At 46.9% G+C, this 27,058-nt stretch overlaps 1 protein-coding gene across 3 annotated transcripts in view; it reads right to left on the reverse strand.

Moving 5' to 3' along the window:
- Positions 1-26,666, reverse strand: part of TUBGCP2 (tubulin gamma complex associated protein 2) — a 71,407-nt gene extending 44,741 nt beyond the window's left edge. Inside the window, exons 1-6 of one of the 3 annotated variants that reach the window (XM_038743946.1) lie at positions 26,571-26,666; positions 16,880-16,988; positions 8,499-8,686; positions 7,189-7,317; positions 4,915-5,097; positions 786-945 (exon numbers count right to left, since the gene is read on the reverse strand). In XM_038743946.1, coding sequence (XP_038599874.1) covers positions 786-945; positions 4,915-5,097; positions 7,189-7,317; positions 8,499-8,648 — 622 coding nt within the window. In that variant the 5' untranslated portion in view covers positions 8,649-8,686; positions 16,880-16,988; positions 26,571-26,666. Of the gene's footprint in view, positions 1-785; positions 946-4,914; positions 5,098-7,188; positions 7,318-8,498; positions 8,687-16,879; positions 16,989-18,373; positions 18,392-21,120; positions 21,141-26,570 lie in introns of those variants that run through there. The other 2 variants (XM_038743947.1, XM_038743948.1) reach the window with 2 other exon arrangements.
- Between the last annotated feature and the right edge of the window lie 392 nt (positions 26,667-27,058).

Here is a 27,058-nt window from a genome sequence, read left to right on the forward strand (position 1 = left end):
AAAGTGTCTACCGACTCTTTCCTACTGTAATAATAATAATGATGATGGCATTTATTAAGCACTACTATGTGCAAAGCACTGTTCTACTCTCCCAAGAGCTTCATAACGTTGCTCTGCACACTGCAAGCGCACAATTAATACTACTGATTGACTGACTGACTGAAGAGTTGGGGAGAAGTGCTCTCTTTGAATTTTACCATCGTCTTAAAAATACGACCCCAGGACTTTTGTGCTTACTGCTTCTACCATTCATTCATTCATTCAATCGTATTTATTGAGCACTTACTGTGAGCAGAGCACTAGTACTAAGCGCTTGGGAAGTTCAAGTTGGCAACATATAGAGACGGTCCCTACCCAACAACAGGCTCACAGTCTAGAAGGGGGAGACAGAGAACAAAACAAAACATGTGGACACGTGTCAAGTCATCAGAATAAATAGAAATAAAGCTAGATGTGCATCATTAACAAACTACATAGAATAGTAAATATGTACAAGTAAAATAAATAGAGTAATCAATATATAAAAACATATATACAGGTGCTGTGGGGAGGTGAAGGAGGTAGGGCGGGGGGATGCGGAGGAGGAGAGGAAAAACTACTACTCATCATTTCAGATCTCTATCGATACGGTAAAGTTGGTTTTCAATGTTTTTCTTTTTTCCTAACTCAGTTTTGTGGGGTTACCGTGAGGAAGTTTTTAAGAACAGAAGTAAACCCTTTCCGATTTGGGGCTTTGGGAGTTTACCGGTTCCAAGGAGGTTTGCTCCGAAAAGCTCGTCACTTACCTATTGGCACAACCGTATCCGTGCTCAATCCGCCGCCAATTAGGAAATCTCCAATCAGTGCAGGTCTCTCGTACACCCACGACGGGAACACCGGGAGATGATGGCCGAGATTTTTCTTATTCTGCTTGTCCCGCAGAAGCTTTCTTGTCAGTTCCAAGGGCTGGCCAAGAGAATTTTCAAATAAGGGAAAATGAGAAATCAATTCAGTGCTGGAAGAATAGGTCATCTGGAAATGGGACGATCTTAAAAGAGACTTTACTTGGTTTATTAGGTTCACGTGACTTAGAATTTCTATGAGAAAACAGCGAGCGAGGAGTTGGCCCGTCAGGACCCTGTCCCAGCCTCCAGAGTTGAGTTCAAAAATAACAAACAAAAATTTCCACCAAGCACGAGAGGTTTGGGAAGGCTGACGGAAACATACTCAGAAAATAGGAAGAGAGGCAAAAGCGGATACCGTATGCTCGCTGAATAATAATAAGAAATAACTGTGGCATTTGTTAAGCGCTTTTTTTAAAAAAATGGCATTTAAGCACTTACTATCAATCAATCATATTTATTGAGCGCTTACTGTGTGCAGAGCACTGTACTAAGCGCTTGGGAAGTACAAGTTGGGAACGCATAGTTGCCAACGCGTAGTGCGCTTACTGTGTGCAAAGCACTGTTCTAAGCACTTACTATATGCCACACACTGTTCAAAGTGTTGGGGTGGATAAAGCAAATCGGGTTGCATGCAGTCCCTGCCCCACGTGGGGCTCACAGTCTCAACCCTTACTTTATAGATGAGGTCACTGAGAAGGGAAGTGACTTGCTCAAAGTCACACAGCAGACAAGTGGCGGGGTCAGGATTAGAACCCACAACCTTCTGAATCTCCGGCCCAGACTCTATCCACTATACCATCAGCAGGGCCCTCCTGGGATCACTGGCCAGCAACGCTGAGTCAAAGGCCCAGGTGGAAACTTTCTGGAAATATGGTCGGAGATGGGATGTGAAAGAGAGGGCGGCGGAGTTGGCAGGAGCGAAGAGAGAAGGAGACAGTCTGGGAGGCAGGGATCCCACGAGAGTGACAAGATAATAATAATAATAATGATATTTAAGCGCTAACTATGTGCAAAGCACTCTTTTAAGCACTGAGACACAGATCGTCACTATTCTTTGTAATCATGCAAGCATATTATTAACACCAATGCTGCACATGTCTCTGCCGGGCAAGATGGAAGGGAACTAACTCAAGGGCTTAAATATCACTTGGGCAGATCATTCTCTCATTTCTATTCATTTTATTTTGTTAGTATGTTTGGTTTTGTTCTCTGTCTCCCCCTTTTAGACTGTGAGCCCACTGTTGGGTAGGGACTGTCTCTATATGTTGCCAATTTGTACTTCCCAAGTGCTGAGTACAGTGCTCTGCACATAGTAAGCGCTCAATAAATACGATTGATGATGATTCTCTCCCAGAGAGAGCTGGGCAGAACTCTGCCGCAGCACAGCGCTGGGTCAGAGGCCCAGGGGGTAACTTACTGGAAACAGGGTCGGAGATGGGATTTGAAAGAGAAGGCGACGGATTTGGCAGGGGAGAAGGAGGGGACGGTTTCGGAAGCAGGGACCTCAAGAGAGGCGCGATAAACAGAAGGACACGGCCTCACGGGCGGGAGAAGGGCTCGAGAAAGGCACGTAGGAGGGAGCGGAGTGAAGAGGTGATACGGGATGTGGGGGAAAATGGAAATGATGACAAAACCGGCAGATTTGGAACCTCGGGATGCGAGCTGAAAACAGTCACGTAAAAATTGAGGGAGGTAAAGGGCAAAGTTCAGGCTGATCTTTTAATTTTCCCCCAATTCCCACCTGCTTTCCCTCTGGGATCTCTTCTCCACTAGAAAACCCGTAATAGAACACGGGCTTCTGGTTGGTGTGGTGAGCTCACAACAAGCTGCCTTATTAATCAATCAATCGTATTTATTGAGCGCTTACTATGTGCAGAGCACTGTACTAAGCGCTTGGGAAGTACAAATTGGCAACACATAGAGACAGACCCTACCCAACAGTGGGCTCACAGTCTAAAAGGGGGGAGACAGAGAACAGAACCAAACATACCAACAAAATAAAATAAATAGGATAGAAATGTACAAGTAAAATAAATAAATAAATAGAGTGATAAATATGTACAACCATATATACATATATACAGGTGCTGTGGGGAAGGGAAGGAGGTAAGACGGGGGGATAGAGAGGGGGACGAGGGGGAGAGGAAAGAAGGGGCTCAGTCTGGGAAGGCCTTATTAGTGACTATTTGTGATCCCGTGAACCACAAGAAGAGACCGGCGAAGCCACTGATGGGCTCTACCCGAGACAGGTGATGGCAGGCCTGTTGGGGCCTGGCAGGGAGGGATGCGGGCATTCTTTTCCTGCTCTACCCAGTAACGAGACTGGACTAATTAATGACTGCCACATAGAGCCACAGCTGCCAGATAAAAGGAAGTTTATTTGAGTGGCAAGGAGGCACAAAGGAGCTAGCACAGAAGCACACAGAGCAGCAGAAGACAACAGTTCTTGGAAGCAGAAAGCAGCAGCATGGGCAGAACGGGCTCCCTTGACCAGCAGACTGGTACTGGACCCTCGGTGGAGTGGTGAGGGTGCGTATGTGTCACTCCCTCGCACTTTGGTCAAACTGAGTACAAACTTTCCCCAGGAAACTTGGTGACCAGTGGTGTGGTTTGACTGTAGTACGTGTCACCGAGGCTCCCCCAGCCCAGGAAGATCCCGGTCGCTACGAACTTGGGGCTCGCGACAAGCCGGGTTGGGTTGTTCCCTAGCACCGATGATCCCACAAGGCTAACCCGAGGGCCGGGTTCTTTTCTTACACAATTCGTTCCTTCATTCAATCATAATTACTGAGCGCAGGGCACTGTACTAAGCGCTTGGGAGAGGACAACACAACAATAAACAGAAGGCTTCTCTGACCACAAAGGGCTGACAGTGTAGAGGGGTTCACAGTTCACATAATAATAACAATAATAATGATTCATTCATTCATTCAATCATATTTATTGAGGGCTTAAGCACTGTACTAAGCGCTTGGGAAATACAAGTCGGCAACATATAGAGACGGTCCCTACCCAACAACGGGCTCACAGTCTAGAAGGCGGAGACAGACAAAACATGTAGACATGTGTCAAAACCGCCAGAATAAATAGAATTATAGCTACATGCACTCCATTAATGTAGTAAATACGTACAAGTAAAATAGAGCAATAAATAAGTACAAATATACACAAGTGCTGTGGGGAGGGGAAGGAGGTAGGACGGTGGGGTGTGATGGGGAGGAGAGGAAAAAGGGGGCTCAGTTTGGGAAACAAAACAAATGATGGCATTTGTTAAGCGCTTACTATGTGCATTGCACTGTTCTAAGTGCTGGGGGAGGATACAATCAATCAATCAATCGTATTTATTGAGCGCTTACTGTGTGCAGAGCACTGTACTAAGCACTTGGGAAGTACAAGTTGGCAACATATAGAGACAGTCCCTACCCAACAGTTGGCTCACAGTCTAAAAGGGGGAGACAGAGAACAAAACCAAACATACTAACAAAATAAAATCAATAGAATTGATATGTACAGGTAAAATAAATAGAGAAATATGTACAAACATATATACATATATACAGGTGCTGTGGGGAAGGGAAGGAGGTAAGATGAGGGGGGCAAGGGGGAGAGGAAGGAAGGGGCTCAGTGTGGGAAGGCCTCCTGGAGGAGGTGAACGCTCAGTAGGGCCTTGAAGGGAGGAAAGGATACAAGGTGATCGGGTTGTCCCACGTGGGGCTCACGGTCTTAATCCCCATTTTACAGATGAGGGAACTGAGGCCCAGAGAACTGAAGTGCCTCGCCCAAAGTCACCCAGCTGACAACTGGCAGAGCGGGGATTTGAACCCATGACCCGTGACTCCCAAGCCCGGGTTCCCGCCATTGAGCCAGGCTGCTTCTCTCTTTCGACGTTCAAGTCCCCCCCGCTGTAGGGAGGTGGGAGAGCGAAGGGGCCCCGTGGCCGGGTTTCAGCGCGGCTCCGGATTTGGGCCCGGGGGCGGGAGGGAGCACAGTGGGCGCTCCATAAATACGACCGACCGACCGACCGACTGACCTGCTGCACGTTGGAGTTGGTGGCCACGCTGCCCAGCTGCTTGCGTAACTCCTCCAGCTCCTGCATAGACATCTTGGGGGCGGCGGCAGCGGCAGGGATGGCCAAGTTGGACACGTTACTCGCCGCGGCGCTGGCGGCAAGTTCCGCCCGCTCTCTAGCATTCTGCTGCAAGTACTGGAGAGTCTGAGGCATCCAGAAACGAAACGAAACAAAAAATGCCGTGACCCTACGCGGCCTGCGTGTACCAGAGCCGCAAGGATCGATTAACTGTACTTATTGAGCGCTTCCTGTGCAGAGAACACCGTACTGAGCACCTCAGCGTGGCTCGGTGGAAAGAGCCCCGGGCTTTGGAGTCGGAGGTCACGGGTTCAAATCCGGGCTCTGCCACTTGTCAGCTGTGTGGCTTTGGGCAAGACTGTGTGGGGATTAGAGAAGCAGCGTGGCTCAGTGGAAAGAGCACGGGCTTTGGAGTCAGAGGTCGTGGGTTCGAATCCTGACTCCGCCACATGTCTGCTGTGTGACCTTGGGCAAGTCGCTTCACTTCTCTGGGCCTCAGTTCCCTCATCTGTAAAATGGGGATGAAGACTGTGAGCCCCACGTGGGACAACCTGATCACCCTGTATCCTCCCCAGCGCTTAGAACAGTGCTTTGCACATAGTAAGCGCTTAACAAATGCCATCATTATTATTATTATTATTATTATTATAAGTCACTTCGCTTCTCTGGGCCTCAGCTCCCTCATCTGTAAAATGGGGATCAAGATTGTGAGCCCCCTGTGGGACAACCTGATCACCTTGTAACCTCCCCAGCACTTAGAACAGTGCACTGCACATAGTAAGCGCTTAATAAATGCCATTATTATTATTATTACTTGGGAGAGTAGCAGTGTGGCTCAGTGGAAAGAACATGGGCTTTGGAGTCAGAGATCATGGCTTCTAATCCCGGCTCCGCCACATGTCTGCTGTGTAAAGTTGGGCAAGTCACCCCTTTTCCTCTCTTCCTCCCCATCCCTACCTCCTTCCCCACCGCAACGGCACTTATGTATATATCTGTACAGATTTACTACTCTATTTTACTTGTACATATTTACTCTTATTTAGTTAATGATGTGCATATAGCTTTGATTCTATTTGTTCTGATGATTTTGACACCTCTCTACATGTTTGGTTTTGTTGTCTGTCTCCCCCTTCTAGACTGTGAGCCCGCTGTTGGGTAGGGACCGTTTCTATATGTTGCCGACTTATACTTCCCAAGCACTTAGTAAAGTGCTCTGCACACAGTAAGTGCTCAATAAATATGACTGCATGAATTTAACTTCTCTGAGCCTCAGATACCTCATCTGTAAAATGGGGATTAAGACTGTGAGCCCCACGTGGGACACCCTGATCACCTTGTATCCCCCCCAAGCAATTAGAACAGTGCTTCTTCGCACATAGTAAGCGCTTAACAAATGCCATCATTATTACTACAACAGAACAGACTTGACAGACACGTTCCCTGCCGACCATGAGAGTAAATTCCCTGTTCCTTGTCAAAATGGTTAATAATGGAACTGAGGAGCTAGAGGAGACCCACAGATCGGATTCCTCATTAACTTCTAGCCAATATTCCTTCGTATTACAGAAACGTCTTCTACAAGAAACGAAATTCTTACTTATGTTACCGTTATCCGAAAACATTTACTGACCCTGTACTATTTGCGTGGTAGTGTTGTGGGGGGGCTATGGGGACTGATGGAGCGAGAGGGCCCCAAAGAGCTTACAGACAACAGAAAAAGTGGGGGAAAAACCCCCAGCACCAGTGAATATTTGGTCTTCTTTGTGCAAGAAGCCCATGGGCCTAGCGGGACAAACCTGGCAAGTCAGAGGACATGGGTTCTAAACTTGGCTCCACCACCTGCCTGTTGTGTGACCTTGGGCAAGTCACGTTGTGCTGTTCCTCATCTCCTCATCTGTAAAACGGGGATTCAATGCCTGTTCCCCCTCCTGCTTAGATCGTGAGCCCCACTGTGGGACAGCGACTTTGTCTGACCTGATCATTGCGTATCTACTACAGTGCTCGGCACATAGTAAGCACTTTAAAAACACTCCAATTATTATTATCATTAGAATCAACAGGGGTCATTTCGTTCTTTGGACTGCCGAAGAGGGAATTAAAGCTTTCTGAAGTTGAATTCCAGACTAATATGCAGGCAGTGTCTTTCCACTGTGGAGATTTTCAGAGACCTATTTCTAAACAAGAACAAGTACGCCCATCCACTGGTAAACAAGCTACCTCTTTATCTTCAGTCAGCTTTGACAGCAGATACACCAAAGGATCCAAGTTTCTTGTATTTTTGGATTTCAGCTCATCGTACTTCTTTAAAAAATCTTCAGGAGTCCGGGAAAATTCTGCAATTTTAACCTACAGAGCAGAGAGAGGAATAAACCTACAATAAGATTTAGTAAAACACTTCAATTAAAGTAACTGCAAGAAAATGAGACAATCACAAGTACTGAGGCAAAAATGAAAGAATCCCTAAAATTAAATGAGCAAAATCTACTTGCAGAGGTCAAAACGCACGCTTCTTTCCAGATAACTTGAAAAGGAGGGAGGGAAAAAAAAATCAGACTAGCTTCTTTTTAAACAGCTCGCAGTCTAGAGTGGACGGGATACAACTTCTCTGTAGTGCGTGAAATGCCCATCACAAAAAAGCATTCCGGCCGTTAGAAAACACAGAAAAGGCCCAGTAAAATGCACAGGAGAGAGAACCACCACATTCATTCATTCAACCATATTTACTGAGTGCTTAGTGTGTGCACAGCACTTGTAGTAATGATAATAACAATAATGATAGCATTTATCTTCTACCTCACCTCACTATTCTCCTAATAATAATAATAATAATAATAATGGCATTTATTAAGCACTTACTATGTGCAAAGCACTGTTCTAAGCGCTGGGGCTGTTACAAGGTGATCAGGTTGTCCCACGGGGGGCTCACAGTCTTCATCCCCATTTTACAGATGAGGTCACTGAGGCCCAGAGAAGTTAAGTGACTTGCCCAAGGTCACACATCAGACATGTGGGGATTCGAACCCATGGCCTCTGACTCCAAAGCCCGTGCTCTTTCCACTTGAGCCACGCTGCTTCTCTGTACTAAGTCCTTGGGAGAGTATAATACAACCAAAAACACACACATTCCCTGCCCACAACTAGCTTAGTCTTGGGGGGAGGACAGGAGTGTCAAACTTGCTAATTTGTAATGTAAGGCACAGGCTCAAAAAAAAAAACCCCAAAATAACAAGATCAAAACCTTTGCGGGAGCCAGGTTCGGATTTTTCCCTATTTTTAATCCAAAAACCAGCAGACACGTTTTTCAGCCGGGGACCCGCTGTTGCTTTAAACCTAGCTGTTTTAATTGAAACTGGTATCGGCAGAGCACGTGGTAAGGCTTTACTGCTTTTTAGCTCTCCCAATTTTTGGAGCTCTGGGAACAGAAAAAGGAAACCCACGGGCAGAAGCCCCTTCTAACTTCTTAAACGAGCGGTAAGGAGCTCCGCGGGGAAAAAGCCGGGGCTGGGCAGCTGCCGCTCGCCGCTTACTTTAGCGCTGTGTGCCGAGACCGTGGTGGTGACATAAGGCGTCCGGTTCTTCTGCAGCAGGTCGATATACACCTCGGCTCCGTCCCCTCCGTGGACCCGCAACAAGCTCAGGAGCTCGTTGACGTCGTGGTGAATCCGGAATTCGCTCATGCTTTCAGTTTAGGGGCGCGGTCATCACGGTGGGCAATCTTGGAGGCAAAAGAAACAATTGTGAGAACTGGGAATCAGTTAACGAGCTCTGAGGAGAAGGGATTTGAGGGGTTAACAGATGCCAACGCATCTCAACCGGAGGGATTTGAGCAGAGCATCTCAACTGGGCTCCTTCCCCGCGTTGAGTCTCCTCATTCTGTTTCTGCACTTCTGTGCTTACCGCAAATTGACCAATGGAGCAAAACTGCAACCTCGCTCAGTGGTTGTCCCAGTTCACGCCTACAAACATGTTCATTCAATCAATCGTATTTATTAAGCGCTTACTGTGTGCAGAGCACTGTACTAAGCGCTTGGGAAGTACAAATCGGCAACATATAGAGACGGTCCCTACCCAACAGCGGGCTCACAGTCTAGAAGGGGGAGACAGACAACAAAACAAAGCACATTAACAAAATACAATAAATAGAATAGTAAATAGGTACAAGTAAAATAGAGTAATAAATGTTGCAAGGCTCCTTACCACTGGGCAGGAATGCAAACACTGGTTACGGACAAAGCATTGAGGGGCAGCATGGTCTAGTGGATATACGTGGGTCTGGGAATCCGAAGGACTTGGGTTCTAATCCCGGCTCTACCACTTGGGATTAGGCTAAAATGGGGATTAAGACTGTGAGCCCCATGTAGAACAGGCTCTGTGGCTAACTTGATTACCCTGTCTCTACCCCAGTGCTTATTATGTGCCAGGCACTGGACTAAGAGCTTCACAAACACCATTACAAACAGACGAGAGCATAGGCCTTGTCAGCTAGAGGATCGGGGTTCTACTTCTGGCTCTGCCACTTGCCTGCTGTGTAACTTTGGGCAAGTACTCAAGTACTTTGGGCAAGAACTCCTTGTCTTCCCTCCCAAACTCTGCCCTCTCTCTGACTTTCCCATCTCTGTTGACGGCACTACCATCCTTCCCATCTCACAAGCCCGCAACCTTGGTGTCATCCTCGACTCCGCTCTCTCATTCACCCCTCACATCCAAGCCGTGACCAAAACCTGCCGGTCTCAGCTCCGCAACATTGCCAAGATCCGCCCTTTCCTCTCCATCCCAACCGCTACCCTGCTCGTTCAAGCTCTCATCCTATCCCGTCTGGACTACTGCATCAGCCTTCTCTCTGATCTCCCATCCTCGTGTCTCTCTCCACTTCAATCCATACTTCATGTTGCTGCCCAGATTATCTTTGTCCAGAAACGCTCTGGGCATATCACTCCCCTCCTCAAAAATCTCCAGTGGCTACCAATCAATCTGCGCATCAGGCAGAAACTCCTCACCCTGGGCTTCAAGGCTCTCCATCACCTCGCCCCCTCCTACCTCACCTCCCTTCTCTCCTTCTCCAGCCCAGCCCGCACCCTCCGCTCCTCCGCCGCTGATCTCCTCACCGTACCTCGTTCTCGCCTGTCCCGCCGTCGACCCCCGGCCCACGTCATCCCCCGGGCCTGGAATGCCCTCCTCCCTCTGCCCATCCGCCAAGCTAGCTCTCTTCCTCCCTTCAAGGCCCTGCTGAGAGCTCACCTCCTCCAGGAGGCCTTCCCAGACTGAGCCCATTCCTTCCTCTCCCCCTCGTCCCCCTCTTCATCCCCCCCATCTTACCTCCTTCCCTTCCCCACAGCACCTGTATATATGTATATATGTTTGTACATATTTATTACTCTATTTATTTATTTATTTATTTTATTTGTACCTATCTATTCTATTTATTTTATTTTGTTAGTATGTTTGGTTTTGTTCTCTGTCTCCCCCTTTTAGACTGTGAGCCCACTGTTGGGTAGGGACTGTCTCTATATGTTGCCAATTTGTACTTCCCAAGCGCTTAGTACAGTGCTCTGCACATAGTAAGCGCTCAATAAATACGATTGATGATGATGATGATGATGAAGTACCTACATTTCCTCATCTGGAAAATGGCTATTAAGTATCTGCTCTCCCTCTCCCTAGAATGTGTGGAATGAGGGATTGTATCCAGTCTGATTATCTTGCATCAACTCCAGCGCTTAGGACAGTGCCAGTAATTGCTAACAAATGCCATAATTACTATTACTATTACTACCACTTTTTAGACTGTGAGTCCGCTGTTGGGTAGGGACTGTCTCTATATGTTGCCAACTTGTACTTCCCAAGCACTTAGTACAGTGCTCTGCACACAGTAAGCGCTCAATAAATACGATTGATGATGACTGATGATATTAAGAAGTAACAGAGGTGTGAAAGAGGCCAAACCTAGGAGGAAAACAAAATAAGGATTTAGGCAGCGTGGCCTGGTGGATAGAGCCTGGGTCTTGGGAGTCAGAAGGTCCTGGGTTCTAATCCCAGCTCCACTTGGACGAGTCACTTCATTTCTCTGGGCCTCAGTTCCCTCATCTGTAAAATGGGGATTGAGACTGTGAGCCCCAGGTGAGACTGTGACTATGTCCAACCCTATTTGCTGGTAACCACCCTGCGCTTAGAACAGTGTCTGGCACATGGTAAGTGTTGAACAGTTACCATAATTATTATTATTATTGTATTACGTGAGTGTGAGGCACTACTAAATGCATTTCTGCAAATAATAATAATAATAATAAAATAACGGTGATGATACTTATTAAGTACCTCGGGGAAGTAGTGTGGCCTACTGGATAGAGCACGGGCCTCGAAGTCAGAAGAACTTGGGTTCTAATCTCAGCTCTGCCCCTTTTCTGCTGAGTGAGATGAGAAGCAGCGTGGCTCAGTGGAAAGAGCATGGACTTGGGAGTCAGAGGTTGTGGGTTCTAATCCCAGCTCCACCACTTATCAACTGTGTGACTTTGGGCAAGTCACTTTTCTCTGTGCCTCAGTTACCTCATCTGTAAAGTAGGGGTTAAGACTGTGAGTCCCACGTGCGACAACCTGATTACCTTGTGTCAACCCCAGTGCTTAGAACAGTGCTTGGCACATAGTAAGTGCTTAATAAATACCATCATTATAATTATTCATGTACATATTTACTATTCATTTTATTTTGTTAATATGTTTTTTTCTGTCTGTCTCCCCCTTCCAGACTGTGAGCCCGCTGTTGGGTAGGGACCGTCTCTATATGTTGTCAACTTTTACTTCCCAAGCGCTCCTGCACACAGTAAGTGCTCGATAAATACGACTGAAGGAATGAATGAATGAGTGACCTTGGGCAAGTCAGTTTATTTCTCTGTGAGTCTGTTCCCTCATCTGTAAAATGGGGATTACAACTGTGAGCCCCATGCAGAACAGGGTCTGTGTCCAACCTGATTAGCTTGTATCCACCCCAGCACTTAGTATAGTGCCTGGCACACACTAAGCGAATAACAAATACCATCATTATCATGTACCAAGCACTGTACTAAGTGCTGAGGTAGTTAATCAGGTCCCGCATTGGGTTCACAGACTAAGAAGGGGGGCAAACAGTGTTGAATCCCCATTTTGCAGATGAAGGAACTGAGGTCAGGAGAAGTTAAATGACTCGCCCAAGGCCAAAGATCAGGATCTGGGATTAGAAGCCATGTCCTTGGGCTCCCAGGCTCAACTAGGCCACACTGCTTCCCACTTATATAGATGCAACTTGTGGAAGCCTAGCCCTTTTCACCCAGAGATGCATATGCTTAAGACAGAAAGTGGGAGTTGAGCAGCCCCAGCTCTTTTCTTCAACCCCTCGCCCCCTCCGACCTCACCTCCCTTCTCTCCTCCTATCTCACTCCGCTCCTCTGCCACCACTAACCTCCTCACTGTGCCTCGTTCTCACCTGTCCCACCGTCGACCCCCGGCCCACGTCCTACCCCTGGCCTGGAAAGCCCTCCCTCCTCAAATCCATCAATCACACTCCCCCCCTTCAAAGCCCTACTGAGAGCTCACCTCCTCCAGGAGGCCTTCCCAAATGGAGCCTCTCTTTTCCTCTGCTCCTCCCACCCCCGCCTTGCCCCGACTCACCCATTTTGCTCTACCCCCCTTCCCCGCCCCACAGCACTTGGGTATATATGGACATGTATCTACAATTCTATCTATATTAATGCCTGTTTTACTTGTTCTGATGCATATATATAATTCCATTTACTTATATTGATGCTATTGATGCCTGTTAACTTGTTCTGCTGTCTGCCTCCCATTTCTAGATGGTGAGCCCGTTGTGGGCAGGGGTTGTCTCTGTTGCTGAATTGTACTTTCCAAGAGATTGGTCTAGTGCTTTGCACACAGTAAACGTTCAATAAATATGACAATGAATGAATGAACCCAACCCTCTCCCCATTCCCAGCCCCATTAGCTGGTGACAGCAGGTGGGAAGAAATTCACTCAATCGTATGGAATGAATGAATGGGTGGCCCTAGACTGTGAGCCTGTTGTTGGGTAGGGACTGTCTCTATATGTTGCCAACTTGTACTTCCCAAGCGCTTAGTACAGTGCTCTACACACAGTAGGCGCTCAATGAATACAACCGAATGAATGGAGTGCTTACTGTGTGCAGAGCACTGTACTAAAATGGAATATTCATTCATTCAATTGTATTTATTGAGCACTTAATGTGTGCAGAGCTCTGTACTAAGTGCTTGGGAAGTACAAGTTGGCAACATATAGAGACGGTCCCTACCCAACAGCGGACTCACAGTCTAGAAGGGGGAGACAGACAACAAAACAAAACATATTAACAGAATAAAATAAATAAAATAAATATGTACAAGTAAAATAAATAAATAGTGTAATAAATACGTACAAACATATATACAGGTGCTGTGGGGAGGGGAAGGAGGTCAGGCGGGGGGAGGGGGAGGAGAGGGAGAGGAAGAAGGGGGCTCAGTCTGGGAAGGCCTCCTGGAGGAGGTGAGCTTTCAGTAGGGCTTTGAAGAGAGGAAGAGAGCTAGTTCGGTGGATGGGCAGAGGGAGGGCATTCCAGGCCAGGGGGAGGACGTGGGCCGGGGGTCGACGGAGGGACAGGCGAGAACGAGGCACGGTGAGGAGGTTAGCGGCAGAGGAGCGGAGGGTGCGGGCTGGGCTGGAGAAGGAGAGAAGGGAGGTGAGGTAGGAGGGGGCCAGGGGATGGACAGCCTTGAAGCCGAGGGTGAGGAGTTTTTGCCTGATGCGTAGGATGATTGGTAGCCACTGGAGATTTTTGAGGAGGGGAGTAACATGCCCAGAGCGTTTCTGCACAAAGACGATCCGGGTAGCGGCGTGAAGTATGGATTGAAGTGGGGAGAGACATGAGGATGGGAGACCGGAGAGGAGGCTGATGCAGTAATCCAGTCAGGATAGGATGAGAGATTGAACCAGCAGGGTAACGGTTTGGATGGAGAGGAAAGGGCGGATCTTGGCGACGTTGCGGAGGTGAGACCGGCAGGTTTTGGTGACGGATTGGATGTGAGGGGTGAACAAGAGAGCGGAGTCGAGGATGACACCAAGGTTGCGGGCTTGTGAGACGGGAAGGATGGTAGTGTCGTCAACAGTGATGGGAAAGTCAGGGAGAGGGAAGGGTTTTGGAGGGAAGATAAGGAGTTCAGTCTTGGACATGCTGAGTTTTAGATGGCAGGCAGACATCCAGATGGAGATGTCCTGAAGGCAGGAGGTGATGCGAGCCTGGAGGGAGGGAGAGAGAGCAGGGGCAGAGATGTAGATTTGGGTGTCATCAGCGTAGAGATGATAGTTGAAGCTGTGGGAGCGAATGAGTTCACCGAGGGAGTGAGTGTAGATCGAGAACAGAAGGGGACCAACAACTGACCCTTGAGGAACCCCTACAGTAAGGGGATGGGAGGGGGAGGAGGACCCCGCAAAAGAAACTGAGAATGAATTGCCAGAGAGATAAGAGGAGAACCAGGAGAGGACAGAGTCTGTGAAGCCAAGGTCGGATAGCGTGTTGAGGAGAAGGGGGTGGTCCACAGTGTCAAAGGCAGCTGAGAGGTCGAGGAGGATTAGGATAGAGTATGAGCCGTTGGATTTGGCAAGCAGGAGGTCACTGGTGACCTTTGAGAGGGCAGTTTCCGTGGAGTGTAGGGGACGGAAACCAGATTAGAGGGGATCGAGGAGAGAGTTGGCGTTGAGGAATTCGAGGCAGCGCATGCAGACGACTCGTTCAAGGAGTTTGGAAAGGAATGGTAGGAGGGAGATAGCGCGATAACTAGACGGTGAGGTGGAGTCAAGAATAGGGTTCCACACCACTCCTTCTTGGGTTCCTGGTGGCTCTCAGAGCAAAACAAGGTCGCGAATCACTGCTCTGGGAATTTACGAGAATGAACAGTACCATAACAACAGGATTAGAAGTGCAATACTCTGAATCCCAGACCTTTGCTCTTAATAATTTTAATTATGGTATTTGTTAAGCGCTTATTATGTGCCAGGCACTGTTCTAAGCGTTGAGGTGGATACAAGTTAATTGAATTGGACACAGTTCCCATCCCACTCAGGGCTCACAGTCCTAATTCCCATTTTAAAGAAGAGGAAACTGAGGCCCAGAGAAGTGAAGTGACTTGCTCAAGGTCACAGAGCAGACAGGTAGCGGAGCGGAATTAGAACCCATGACCTTCTGACTCTGAGGTCCGGGCTCTAGCCACTGAGCCACCCTCTTTCATTCATTCATTCATTCAATCCTATTTATTGAGCACTTACTGTGTGCAGGGCACTGTACTAAGCACTGGGGAAGTACAAGTTGGCAACATATAGAGACGGCCCCTACCCAACAACGGGCTCACAGTCTAGAAGGGGGAGACAGACGACAAAACAAAACATGTGGACTGGTGTCAAGTCGTCAGAATAACTAGAAGTAAAGCTAGATGCATATCATTAACAAAACAGAATAGTAAATATGTACAAGTAAAATAAATAGAGTAATAAATCTGTCCAAACACATATACAGGTGCTGTGGGGAGGGGAAGGGGGTAGGGCAGGGGGGATGAGGAGGGGGAGAGGAAAGAGGGGGCTCAGTCTGGGGCTCAGGCAGCTCTTCCCGGGAGACCACATTTTTCAGTATTATTGAAACCCCCACAGTTCCAGCCTTAGGAAAATTGTTTTCTAGGCATCAAAAATGCCATTTCATGCTAGTTTCTGCCTTCTGTGCAGATGTTGCTATTTGCCGGTCTCAGCTCCGCAACATTGCCAAGATCCGCCCTTTCCTCTCCATCCAAACTGCTACCCTGCTCATTCAAGCTCTCATCCTATCCCGTCTGGACTACTGCACCAGCCTTCTCTCTGATCTCCCATCCTCGTGTCTCTCTCCACTTCAATCCATACTTCATGCTGCTGCCCGGATTATCTTTGTCCAGAAACGCTCTGGGCATATTACTTCCCTCCTCAAAAACCTCCAATGGCTACCAATCAATCTGTGCATCAGGCAGAAACTCCTCACCCTGGGCTTCAAGGCTGTCCATCCCCTCGCCCCCTCCTACCTCACCTCCCTTCTCTCCTTCTACTGCCCAGCCCGCACCCTCCGCTCCTCCACCACTAATCTCCTCCCCGGGCCTCGTTCTCGCCTGTCCCGCCGTCGACCCCCGGCCCACGTCAGCCCCCGGGCCTGGAATGCCCTCCCTCTGCCCCTCCGCCAAGCTAGCTCTCTTCCTCCCTTCAAGGCCCTGCTGAGAGCTCACCTCCTCCAGGAGGCCTTCCCAGACTGAGCCCCTTCCTTCCTCTCCCCCTCTCCATCCCCCCATCTTACCTCCTTCCCATCCCCACAGCACCTGTATATATGTATATATGGTTGTACATATTTATTACTCTATTTATTTATTTATTTATTTTACTTGTACATTTCTATCCTATTTATTTTATTTTGTTGGTATGTTTGGTTCTGTTCTCTGTCTCCCCATTTTAGACTGTGAGCCCACTGTTGGGTAGGGACTGTCTCTATGTGTTGCCAATTTGTACTTCCCAAGCGCTTAGTACAGTGCTCTGCACATAGTAAGCGCGCAATAAATACGATTGATTGATTGATTGATTGATTGTCCTGAGGTTTTGGAATTCTAAGAAGAGCTTCCTGGGCTACAGTTTCTAGACCCCACTGCCCTCTTTAAGCACCCTTGCTACTCACTATTGTCCGAATGTCAAATAGCTTGGGCTATAAGCCAAGGGCACGGTGCATATCTGATTGTTATACTGTACTCTCCCAAAGAGCTTAGTACAGTGCTCTGCATATGCTAAGTGCTCAATAAATACGACTGATTGATTAATTCTACCTCTTAGAAGCCTATCAATTCAACAGGTGGCCGATGCCTGCTCTTACCTCTTGGGTCGGTCACAACGTTGTGGCAAGAAAGGATGACCCTATTGGAAATTCAGAGGGCAAGGGGATTTAGTTGTTACTTGTATCTTCTTTTCACGGTGTGGTTGGCCTGCAAGAGGAAAAATCAACGTTCAGGGTTAGGGAGGGAGAAAGCCAGGCCTGAATGGTTGCTTTATTGCCGAATTGTACTTTTCAAATGCTTAGTACAGTGCTCTGCACAGAGTAAGCACTCAAGAAATACAACTGAATTAATGAATCATTGACAGTGCGACAAATTCTCAACAGACATCAGGAAGGTGATGCAATTCCAACTAAGTAGATGGAGAAGAAGGATTGGTTAAAAATGAGGTAGAATTTCGATGAGATAGGAAAATCTCACAGAGCCTCAAAAAATAATCACAAGCTCAGGAAATGGCCATTATGTGACCAATGGTTCTTTATCATTTAAGAAAAAATTAATTGATTTACTTCTACTAAAAAAGGATTATATATGTGATCTAAGAGGAGTGAGTATGCAGGGGGAAAACAGACTGACATCAGGTACAGAATTACATTTTTATCCAGCTTGAAAATGCTGAAAACTTACTTCCAGCAAACTTCTTAGATGGAAGCCTGTGAGCCCATTGTTGGGTAGGGACCGTCTCTATATGTTGCCGACTTGTACTTCCCAAGCGCTTAGTACAGTGCTCTGCGCTCAAGGAAGTGCTCAATATTGAGTCAGTGCTCAATAAATACGATTGAATGAATGAATGGAAGGGTGGGAAATGAGCATTTTCAGTTCTCTGTGGCCCACGGCCTGACAATCCCCAAAGTCACCACCCTAAACGGACTTCTAGGCACACTTGTGCGGACAAAGGGGTAAACTCGGATGTTTTTCAATCCTAAACTCACAGGACAGTTCTCTAAGGGCCAATGCGCTTGGGTGAGACAAGCCTGAGAGTCACAGAACGTGGATTCTAATTCAATCTCTGCCACTTGCCTGTTGTGTGACCAGGGGCATGTCACTTTACTTTGAGCCTCAGTTTCCTCATGTGTAAAACAGGGATTCAATACGTCTCCCTCCTACATAGAATGTGTGCGCCCTGTGGGACAGGGATTGGCTCTGACCTAATTATCTTGAACCTCCACGAGTTCTTACAACAGCGCAGTACTTAACAGATATCACAATTATTATTATAATTACTGCTAGTAAGCCTCCCAAGCACCACAGTCCCTTTGACGAGGGCCCCCAGATACCGAATAAACTATAGAAATGGACCACCCTCTTTTTTTTGACAAAGTCACGCTCCTCCAGGAGTTGAGCCAAAGCACAAAGGGTGCAAGAGTCTTAAAGCTGGATCTTCCGAAATGTGATTTATACACTGCAGCTCCATTGGTTTTCTGGGGGCCACTCTCCTTCTAACCAACCCCTTTCTCTCCTTCCCAAGGCCGGCAGATCTTCCAGGAAGCCAGGCCCCCAAACCCACCATTGTCACCATCGTTCATGGCACTTACTGTGTGCAGAGCACTGTACTGAGCGCTTGGGAAAGTTCAAAACAACAAGAGTTGGTGGGGTCATTCAATCATATTTCATTCCGTCGTATTCACTGAACACGTACTGTGTGCGGAGCACTGTAATAATAATAATAATGATGGTATTTGTTAAACGCTTACTATATGCCCAGCACTGTTCTAAGTGCCGGGGTAGATATAATCAGGTTGTCCCACGTGGGGCTCATGGTCTTAATCCCCATTTTACAGATGAGGTAACTGAGGCACAGAGACGTTAATAATAATAATCATAATAATGGCATTTATTAAGCGCTATGTGCAAAGCACTGTTCTAAGTGCTGGGGAGGATACAAGGTGATCAGTTTGTCCCACAGTTTTAATCCCCATTTTACAGATGAGGTAACTGAGGCCCAGAGAAGTGACTTGCCCAAAGTCCCACAGCTGACAACTGGGGGAGCCAGGATTTGAACCCATGACCTCTGACTCCAAATAATAATAATAATAATAATAATAATGGTATTTATTAAGCATTATTGGCATTTAAATAATGGCATTTATAATCCCTGCCCACAACGGGTTCACAGTCTGGCGGGGGTGGGGGAGACAGGCATAATAATAATGATGGCATTTATTAAGCACTTACTATGTGCAAAGCACTGTTCTAAGCGCTGGGGAGGTTACAAGGTGATCAGGTTGTCCCACGGGGGGCTCACAGTCTTCACCCCCCTTTTACAGATGAGGGAACTGAGGCCCAGAGAAGTGAAGTGACTTGCCCAAAGTCACACAGCTGACAGTTGGCGGAGCCGGGATTTGAACCCATGACCTCTGACTCCAAACCCCGGGCTCTTTCCACTGAGCCACGCTGCTTCTCTGCTTGCAAGCGAAGTGACTTGCCCGCTGTACTAAGAGCTTGGAAGAGGACAATGCAACAATAAACAGCCACATTCCCGTTCCCTGCCCACGACGAGGTTAGTCTAGCATGGAATTTGCGCAGAACATTGGGGATCTTCCAGTCTCCTACTGTTTCTCTAAAACGTCACCCCACGCCTCGAACAAGCGGAGCGTATCGTCTTTCGGTTCAGTTGTGGAGCCGTAAATAAAACCCCAACGGGTGAAATCTGCAGTCTGCCCGGGGTTCGTCGCTGAGCAGACGGGACCCTGAGATCCTGCTGATCCTTTCGTGTTTGTCTTCCCCCTTGTCTTTGGTATTTTGTTTAGAGGGGCACCGTGGCCGAGTGGAAAGAGCCCGGGCCTGGGGTCAGAGGACCTCGGTTCTAATTCCGGCTCTGCCACGCGTCCGCTGTGGGACCCAGGGCAGGTCACTTCACTTCTCTGGGCCTCAGTAACCTCATCTATCAAATGGAGATTAAATCCTACTGTCCCCTAATTAGACTGTGGGCCCCAAGTGGGACAGGGACTAGGTCCAACCTGATTAAGTTGAACCTACTATACCCACACTTTAAACAGCGCTTGGTGGATAGTAAGCACTTAACAAGTACCATTGCCCTCCCTCCACACATCTGCCAAGCTAGCTCTCTTCCTCCCTTCAAAGCCCTATTGAGAGCTCACCTCCTCCAGGAGGCCCTCCCACACTGAGCCCCCTTTTTCCTCTCCTCCTCATCCCCCCCACCCAACCTCCTTCCCCTCCCCACAGCACTTGCATATATATTTGTACAGCTTTATTACGCTATTTTACTTGTACACATTTACTATTCTATGTATTTTGTTGATTCATTCATTCAATCATATTTATTGAGCGCTGTGTGCAGAGCACTGTACTAAGCGCTTGGGAAGTACAAGTTGGCAACATATAGAGACGGTCCCTACCCAACTAACAACAACTGGCTCACAATCTAGACGGGGGAGACTCCCATCCTCTGCTCTAACCGCCTCCCCACCCCACAGCACCTGTGTCTCTATGTACGTACTTAATAATAATAATGACATTTATTAAGCGCTTACTATGTGCAGAGCACTGTTCTAAGCGCTGGGGAATTTACAAGGTGATCAGGTTGTCCCACGTGGGGCTCACAGTCTTCATCCCCATTTTACAGATGAGGGAACTGAGGCCCAGAGAAGTTAAGTGACTTGCCCAAAGTCACACAGTTGACAAGTGGTGGAGCCGGGATTTGAACCCATGACCTCTGACTCCAAAGCCCGTGCTTTTTCCACTGAGCCACGCTGCTTCTCTTACTGGAGACTCAAGCGCTTAGTACAGTGCTCTGCACACAGTAAGCGCTCAATAAATACGATTGATTGATTGATTCCTCTGCTCTAACCCCCTCCCCACTGCACCTGGGTCTCTATGTATGTACTTACTATTCTATTTATTTTTATTCATGATGTGTATATATATCTCTAATTCTATTTACTGATATTGATGCCTGTTTACTTGCTTTGATGTCTGTCTCCCCAGCATGGCTCAGTGGAAAGAGCCCAGGCTTGAGAGTCAGAGGTCATGGGTTCTAATCCCGGCTCTGCTGCTTGTCAGCTGTGTGACCTTGGGCAAGTCACTTAACTTCTCTGTGCCTCAGTTCCCTCATCTGTCAAATGGGAATGAAGACTGTCAGCCCCACAATGGACAACCTGATCACCTTGTATCTACCCCAGTGGTGAGAACAGTGCTTGGTACCTAGTAAGCACTTAATAATAATTAATAATAATAATAATAATAATAACAGCATTTGTTAAGCACTTACTACGTGGAAAGCATTCCTTCATTCATTCAATCGTATTTATTGAGCGCTTACTGTGTGCAGAGCACTGTACTAAGTGCTTGGAAAGTACAATACAGCAATAAAGAGAGGTGATCCCTACCCACAACAGGCTTACAGTCTAGACCAAATACAGTTCAAGACTGACCTTCCAAAAAACTTTTTAGTTTCGAAAACTGCTGTGCACTGATTAACTAATCACACGTGACTACTACCTCAAATTTCTTACCACTGTTTTAAAACCAAAGAAAACAGCAAGTCCCCGTTAGCTATTTCCTTAGTATAACTTGAAACACAAAGCAGGTTGTACCACTTGGGGCTCAGTCTTAATCCCCATTTGACAGATGAGGTAACTGAGGCCCAGAGAAGTGGCTTTCCCAAAGTCACCCAGCTGACAATTGGCGGAGCCGGGATTTGAACCCATGACCTCGGACTCCCAAGCCCGGGCTCCTTCCACTAAGCCAAGCTGCTTCTCAAACAAATGCCATCATTATTATGATTCTAGACTGTGAGCCCAGTGTGGGCAGGGATTGTCTCCGTTTGCTGCTGAATTATACTTCCCAAGTGCTTAGTGTAGTGAGCGCTCAATAAATACGACTGAATGAATGAATGCCTGTTTCCCCCCCTTCTAGACTGTAGGCCCGCTGTGGGCAAGGATTATCTCTCTTTGATGCTGAATTGTGCTCCCCCAAGCACTTGGTCCAGTGCTCTGCACACAGTAAGCGCTCAATAAATACGATTGAATGAATGAATGCCTGCTTCCCCCCTTCTAGACTGTGAGCCCAGTGTGGGCAGAGATTGTCTCTCTACTGCTGCACTGTATTTTCTAAGCGCGCTTAGCCCAGTGCTCTGCACACAGTAGGTGCTCAATAAATACGACTGACTGACAATGAATGAGTGGATGAAGCAGCGTGGCTCAGTGGAAAGAGCCCGGGCTTTGGAGTCAGAGGTCATGGGTTCAAATCCCCCTCCGCCAACTGTCAGCTGTGTGACTTTGGGCAAGTCACTTCACTTCTCTGGGCCTCACATCCCTCATCTGTAAAATGGGGATTAAGACTGTGAGCCCCCCGTGGGACAACCTGATCACCTTGTAACCTCCCCAGCGCTTACAACAGTGCTTCGCACTTAGTAAGTGCTTAATAAATGCCATCATTATTATTATGCCTGTCTCCCTCACCCCTGCCAGACTGTGAACCTGTTGTGGGCAGGGATTATCTCTCTTTGTTGCCAACTGGTACTTCCCAAGCGCTTAGTCCAATGCTCTGCACACAGTAAGCACTCAATAAATACAAGCAGCGTGGCTCGGTGGAAGGAGCCCGGGCTTTGGAGTCAGGAGTCATGGGTTCCAATCCCGGCTCTGCCAACTGTCAGCTGTGTGACTTTGGGCACATCACTTCACTTCTCTGTGCCTCAGTTACCTCATCTGTAAAATGGGGATTAAGACTGTGAGCCCCCCGTGGGACAACCTGATCACCCTGTAACCTCCCCATAGCTTAGAACGGTGCTTTGCACATAGTAAGCGCTTAATAAATACCATCATTATTATTGTAACCGCCCCAGTGCTTAGAACAGTGCTTTGCACCGAGTAAGCGCTTAATAAATGCCATCATTATTATTAGTATTGTAACCTCCCCAGCACTTAGAACAGTGCTTTGCACATAGTAAGCGCTTACTAAATGCCATCATCATTATTATTATTATAACCTCCCCAGTGCTTAGAACAGTGCTTCTAAGCGCTTACTAAATGCCATCATTATTATTATTGTAACCTTCCCAGTGCTTAGAACAGTGCTTCTAAGCGCTTACTAAATGCCACCATTATTATTATTGTAACATCCCCAGTGCTTAGAACAGTGCTTCTAAGCGCTTACTAAGTGCCATCATTATTACTATTATTGTAACCTCCCCAGTGCTTAGAACAGTGCTTTGCACATAGTAAGCGCTTACTAAATGCCATCATCATCATTATTATTGTAACCTCCCCAGCACTTAGAACAGTTCTTTGCACATAGTAAGCGCTTACTAAATGCCATCATCATTATTATTATTGTACCCTCCCCAGCGCTCAGAACAGTGCTTTGCACATAGTAAGTGCTTAATAAATGCCATTATTATTGTAACCTCCCCAGCGCTTAGAACAGTGCTTTGCACATGGTAAGTGCTTACTAAATGCCATTATTATTATTATTGTAACCTCCCCAGCGCTTAGAACAGTACTTTGCACATAGTAATCTCTTACTAAATGCCATTATTATTATTATTATTATTGTAACCTCCCCCGCGCTTAGAACAGTGCTTCGCACATAGTAAGTGCTTACTAAATGCCATTATTATTATTGTAATCTCCCCAGCGCTTAGAACAGTGCTTTGCAGAGTACTTACTAAATGCCATCATTATTATTGTTGTAACTTCCCCAGCGCTTAGAAAAGTGCTTTGCACATAGTAAGCAGTTACTAAATAATAATAATGATGGCATTTGTTAAGCGCTTACTATGTGCAAAGCACTGTTCTAAGTGCTGAGCACTGTTCTCATTATTATTATTATTATTGTAATCTCCCCAGCGCTTAGAACAGTGCTTTGCACATAGTAAGTGCTTAATAAATGCCATTATTATTATTATTATTATGCCTATTCTCCCCCCACCCCACACAGATGGTGAGACCGTTGTGGGCAGGGATTGTCTCTCTTTGCTGCCGAACTGTACTTCCCCAAGCGCTTAGTACAGTGCTCTGCACACAGTAAGCGCTCAATGAATTCTAGACTGTGAGCCCGTTGCTGGGTAGGGACCGTCTTTATATGCTGTCGCCTTGTACTTCCCAAGCGCTTAGTACAGAGCTCTGCACACAGTAAGCGCTCAATCAATACGACTGACTGAATGAATGAATAAATACAATTGAATGAATGAATACGAATGAATGAATGAATACGATTGAATGAATAAATACGATTGAATTCATTCACTCAATCGTATTTATTGAGTGCTTACTGTGTGCAGAGCACTGTACTCAGCGCTTGGGAAGTACAAGTTGGCAACATATAGAGACAGTCCCTACCCAACAGTGGGCTCACAGTCTAGAAGGGGGAGACAGAGAACAAAACCAAACATATTAACAAAATAAAATAAATAGAATAGATATGTACAAGTAAAATAAATAAGTAGAGTAATAAATATGTACAAACATATACATATATACAGGTGCTGTGGGGAAGGGAAGGAGGTAAGATGGGGGGATGGAGAGGGGAAAGAGGGGGAGGGGGAGAGGAAGGAGGGGGCTCAGTCTGGGAAGGCCTCCTGGAGGAGGTGAGCTCTCAGTAGGGCTATTGATTGAGCGCTTACTGTGTGCAGAGCACTGTACTAAGCGCTTGGGAAGTACAAGTTGGCAACATATAGAGACGGTCCCTACCCAACAGCGGGCTCACAGTCTAGAAAGGGGAGACAGACAACAAAACAAAATATATTAACAAAATAAAATGAACAGAATAAAGATATGTACAATAAAATAAATAAATAAGTAGAGTAATAAATATGTACAAACATATATACATATATACAGGTGCTGTGGGGAAGGGAAGGAAGTAAGACGGAGGGATGGAGAGGGGGACGGGGGGAGTGGAAGGAGGGGAATTGTATTTATTGAGCGCTTGCTGTGTGCAGAGCACTGCACCAAACGCTTGGGAAGTCCAAGTTGGCAACATATAGAGACGGTCCCTACCCAACAGTGGGCTCACAGTCTAGAAGGGGGAGACAGAGAACAAAACCAAACATACTAACAAAATAAAATAAATAGAATAGATATGTACAAGTAAAATAAATAAGTAGAGTAACAAATGTGTACAAACATATATACATATATACAGGTGCTGTGGGGAAGGGAAGGAGGTAAGATGGGGGGGATGGAGAGGGGAAGGAGGGGGCTCAGTCTGGGAAGGCCTCCTGGAGGAGGGGAGCTCTCAGTAGGGCTATTGATTGAGCGCTTACTGTGTGCAGAGCACTGTACTAAGCGCTTGGGAAGTCCAAGTTGGCAACATATAGACACGGTCCCTACCCAACAGAGGGTTCACAGACTAGAAGGGGGAGACAGACAACAAAACCAAACATATCAACAAAAATAAATAGAATAGATATGTACAAGTAAAATAAATAAATAAGTAGAGTAATAAATGTGTACAAACATATATACATATATACAGGTGCTGTGGGGAAGGGAAGGAGGTAAGACGGGGGGATGGAGAGGGGAAGGAGGGGGCTCAGTCTGGGAAGGCCTCCTGGAGGAGGTGAGCTCTCAGTAGGGCTATTGATTGAGCGCTTACTATGTGCAGAGCACTGTACTAAGCGCTTGGGAAGTACAAGTTGGCAACATCCAGAGACGGTCCCTACCCAACAGCGGGCTCACAGTCTAGAAGAGGGAGACAAACAAAACAAAACATATTAACAAAATAAAATAAAGAGAATAAATATGCACACATAAAGAGTAATAAGTTCATACAATGAATAAATGCGACTGAATGAATGGAGGGATGCCTGTTCTACGAGCTTAGTCCAGTGCTCTGCACACAGTAAGCGCTCAATAAATACGATTGATGATGATGAGAGGAAGGAGGGGGCTCAGTCTGGGAAGGCCTCCTGGAGGAGGTGAGCTCTCAGTAGGGCTATTGATTGAGCGCTTACTGTGTGCACAGCATTGTATTAAGCGCTTGGGAAGTACAAGTTGGCAACATCCAGAGACGGTCCCTACCCAACAGAGGGTTCACAGTCTAGAAGGGGGAGACAGACAACAAAACCAAACATATTAACAAAAATAAATAGAATAGATATGTACAAGTAAAATAAATAAATAAGTAGAGTAATAAATGTGTACAAACATATATACATATCTACAGGTGCTGTGGGGAAGGGAAGGAGGTAAGATGGGGGGGATGGAGAGGGGCACGAGGGGGAGAGGAAGGAAGGGGCTCAGTCTGGGAAGGCCTCCCGGAGGAAGTGAGCTCTCAGTAGGGCTATTTATTGAGCGCCTACTGTGTGCAGAGCACTGTACTAAGCGCTTGGGAAGTCCAAGTTGGCAACATAGAGAGACGGTCCCTACCCGTCTCACAGAGACAGGGAACACAACCAAACATATTAACAAAATAAAATAAAGAGAATAAATACGCACAAATAAAGAGTAGTAAATTCGTACAATGAATAAATGCGACTGAATGAATGGAGGGATGCCTGTTCTACGCGCTTAGTCCAGTGCCCTGCACACAGTAAGCGCTCAATAAATCATCATCATCATCAATCGTATTTATTGAGCGCTTACTGTGTGCAGAGCACTGTACTAAGCGCTTGGGAAGTACAAGTTGGCAACATATAGAGACGGTCCCTACCCGACAGTGGGCTCACAGTCTAAAAGGGGGAGACAAAACCAAACACACTAACAAAATAAAATAAATAGGATAGATAGGTACAAGTAAAATAAATAGAGTAAAAAAATATGTACAAACATAATAAATACGATTGATTGATTGATTGTTCCCCGGCAGGGATGGCCTCCCTCTATTGCCTCAGAGTCCTGCGGCAGGCGCTCAGTAAGTAGGACGGAGCGAAGGAGGGACGTAGTGGACGCCCGCGGGCGGCTCACCGTGGCCTCCTGAGGCGCAGGCCGCGGCTCCTCAGCGACTCCTCCGCAGTGCGCAGGCGCAAGAGCGCGCGCGCCCCCTCAGTTCCCGCCCCGTCCCCGGGCGCATGCGCGCGGGGCGGTGAGGCGGCAGCGCTCGAGCTTGGTCGCCTACCCTATTCATTCCCTCAATCTTATTTAATAATAATAATATTAATAATAATAATGGCATTTGTTAAGCGCTTACTATGTGCAAAGCACTGTTCTAAGCGCTGGGGGGGGGAATACAATGTGATCAAGTTATCCCACGTGGGGCTCACAGTCTTCATCCCCATTTTTACGGATGAGGGAACTGAGGCTCAGAGAAGTTAAGTG

The sequence above is a fragment of the Tachyglossus aculeatus genome, chromosome 3 (assembly GCF_015852505.1).
Source record: "Tachyglossus aculeatus isolate mTacAcu1 chromosome 3, mTacAcu1.pri, whole genome shotgun sequence".
Classification (NCBI taxonomy): domain Eukaryota; kingdom Metazoa; phylum Chordata; class Mammalia; order Monotremata; family Tachyglossidae; genus Tachyglossus; species Tachyglossus aculeatus.